At 38.6% G+C, this 2,669-nt stretch overlaps 1 protein-coding gene across 1 annotated transcript in view; it reads left to right on the top strand.

Moving 5' to 3' along the window:
• LOC106809210 (phospholipase ABHD3-like) overlaps positions 1-380 on the top strand; it is a gene marked incomplete at its 3' end in the record, with an annotated part of 12,337 nt that extends 11,957 nt beyond the window's left edge. The window contains 1 exon segment of the mRNA XM_014812207.1: positions 215-380. Coding sequence (XP_014667693.1) covers positions 215-380 — 166 coding nt within the window.
• Positions 381-2,669: the final 2,289 nt, after the last annotated feature.

Genomic DNA, 2,669 nt, shown 5'->3' with positions numbered 1-2,669 from the left:
CTGTCTCTGTCTCTGTCTCTGTCTCTGTCTCTGTCTCTGTCTCTGTCTCTGTCTCTGGCTCTCTCTTTCTCTCTCTGTCTCTGTCTCTTTCTCTCTCTGTCATTCTCTCTCTCTCTCTCTGTCTCTCTCTCTCTCTTTTTTTTTTCTCTCTCTCACTCTATCTCCCTCTCTCAATCAGATCTCTCTCTCTTATTACTCGATTACATTGTGCTAGGCAAAGACGGTAAGAGAGTTTGACGAAAGGTTTACATCCAAAGTGTTTGGCTATGCTACGAATGATGACTACTACAAGGATGCCTGCTTGCATGACAAAATCGATTCCATAAAGGTGCCGTTGCTTTGTCTGACGGCAGGGGACGACTGCTTCTCACCCTACGACGGTATGTACCTGCGTGTAGCATTTCATGATCTGAGGCAACCCACCAACGTATTAGCCAGCGAGCCGTGCAGCCGTGATTTGCACGGTCAGTTTTGAAATAATTTTAATTTTAAAAATGGACCCCCTTCTCATACTCTCCCCTCTGTGAAGACTGTCTGAGGCTGTCTTGGCTGAGACACACACAAAAATTGCACTCCCAAATATTTTTTCTGCACTCCACAATACTCATTCCTGGCTAATACCCTGCAACCTACTATATCATATCGATCTACTACAAACACATAAAATATAACATTTACAGTGTTATGTACCTGCGTGGAGCATTTCGTGGTCTGATGCAACCCACTATATCATTCTGATCTACTACAAACACATTAAATATATCATTTATAATGTATATAATTTATGGTAGTGATTTAGTACTTGCAGAATTCATTAGGTTTTTTTGGAAAAATTTGTGCTGAATGGTTTCATGTAATTTCCTCTCTGAGTATAAATTAACGGTAGGTGTTCTGTTCTCATAGAAGTGTCTTCAATGTGAAATCCCAATGAATTTTTATGGAATTATATAGTGCAGTATTTAGGCAAATTATTGCTTTGGAAAAGTTCTCTTGATGCTTTTGCTCAGATGAAAAATAATACTATAACGGGGGCAGATCCTATTTCTGTTCACATCGCTGTATCTTACTCGAACCTAGCTGCACGTTTCTGACACACTGCTTTGGAAAAGTTAAATTTTTATGGTGTAATATAGTACAGTATTCAAGAAAATAATTGTTTTGGAAAAGTTATCTTGGTGCTTTTGATTGGATCAAAAATTGCTATTACCTGGTCAGATCCTCTTTCTGTTCACATCGCTGTATTTTAATCAAACCTAACTGTATTTTAATCGAACTTGGCTGTATTTTAATCTAACCTAGCTGTATTTTAATCGAACCTAGCTGTATTTTAATCAAACTTGGCTGTATGTTAATCGAACCTAGCTGTATTTTAATCGAACCTAGCTGTATTTTAATCAAACTTGGCTGTATGTTAATCGAACCTAGCTGTATTTTAATCGAATCTAGCTGTATTTTAATCAAACTTGGCTGTATGTTAATCGAACCTAGCTGTATTTTAATCGAACCTAGCTGTATTTTAATCAAACTTGGCTGTATGTTAATCGAACCTAGCTGTATTTTAATCGAATCTAGCTGTATTTTAATCAAACTTGGCTGTATGTTAATCGAACCTAGCTGTATTTTAATCGAACCTAGCTGTATTTTAATCAAACTTGGCTGTATGTTAATCGAACCTAGCTGTATTTTAATCGAATCTAGCTGTATTTTAATCAAACTTGGCTGTATGTTAATCGAACCTAGCTGTATTTTAATCGCAGCCAACATCTGCAACAAGCAACTCTGAACCTGCAATACATCAACGGTCAACGGTCGCACCCAGTTCGCAGCAGACTACATCAGCCGTAACTACAACATGAAGGACACCGGCTCCTTCTCCGCACTCTTGCCGCCGTTAATCTCATGGTACTTGAACAGCGCCGTCGCGTACTGCTCGAACACGCGATCGGAGTACCGGAACCCCGAGGCACAGCCCTCGAGGAAACCAGGTGACCTCCGTGCGAGGTGATAGCGAGCATCATGTATTCCGACTGCTCAGCATCTTCGATCGGCAGTGCTGCAAGTAACGCGATACAAACAGTGTGTCGGAAAAGTGCAGCTAGGTTCGATTAAGATACAGCTAGATTCGATTAAAATACAGCTAGGTTCGATTAACATACAGCCAAGTTTGATTAAAATACAGCTAGGTTCGATTAAAATACAGCTAGGTTCGATAACATACAGCCAAGTTTGATTAAAATACAGCTAGGTTCGATTAAAATACAGCTAGGTTAGATTAACATACAGCCAAAGTGATTAAAATGCACTAGGTTAATTAAAATACTAGCCAAGTTTCGATTAAAATACAGTTAGGTTTTGATTAAAATACAGCGATGTGAACAGAAAGAGGATCTGACCAGGTAATAGCAATTTTTGATCCAATCAAAAGCATCAAGATAACTTTTCCAAAACAATTATTTTCTTGAATACTTGTACTATATTACCCATAAAATTTAACTTTTCCAAAGCAGTGTGTCAAAAACGTGCAGCTAGGTTCGAGTAAGATATCAGCGATGTGAACAGAAAGAGGATCTGACCCAGTTATAGTATTATTTTTTATCTGAGCAAAAGCATCAAATTATTCTAGACTCGCAGGCAAAGCTAGAATTAATGTAGTCGTGAAATAAGCGGGG

This window comes from Priapulus caudatus, unplaced genomic scaffold, assembly GCF_000485595.1.
Source record: "Priapulus caudatus unplaced genomic scaffold, Priapulus_caudatus-5.0.1 Scaffold337, whole genome shotgun sequence".
NCBI classification, from domain to species: Eukaryota; Metazoa; Priapulida; class Priapulimorpha; order Priapulimorphida; family Priapulidae; genus Priapulus; species Priapulus caudatus.
This window is presented reverse-complemented; position numbering and strand designations above follow the sequence as displayed.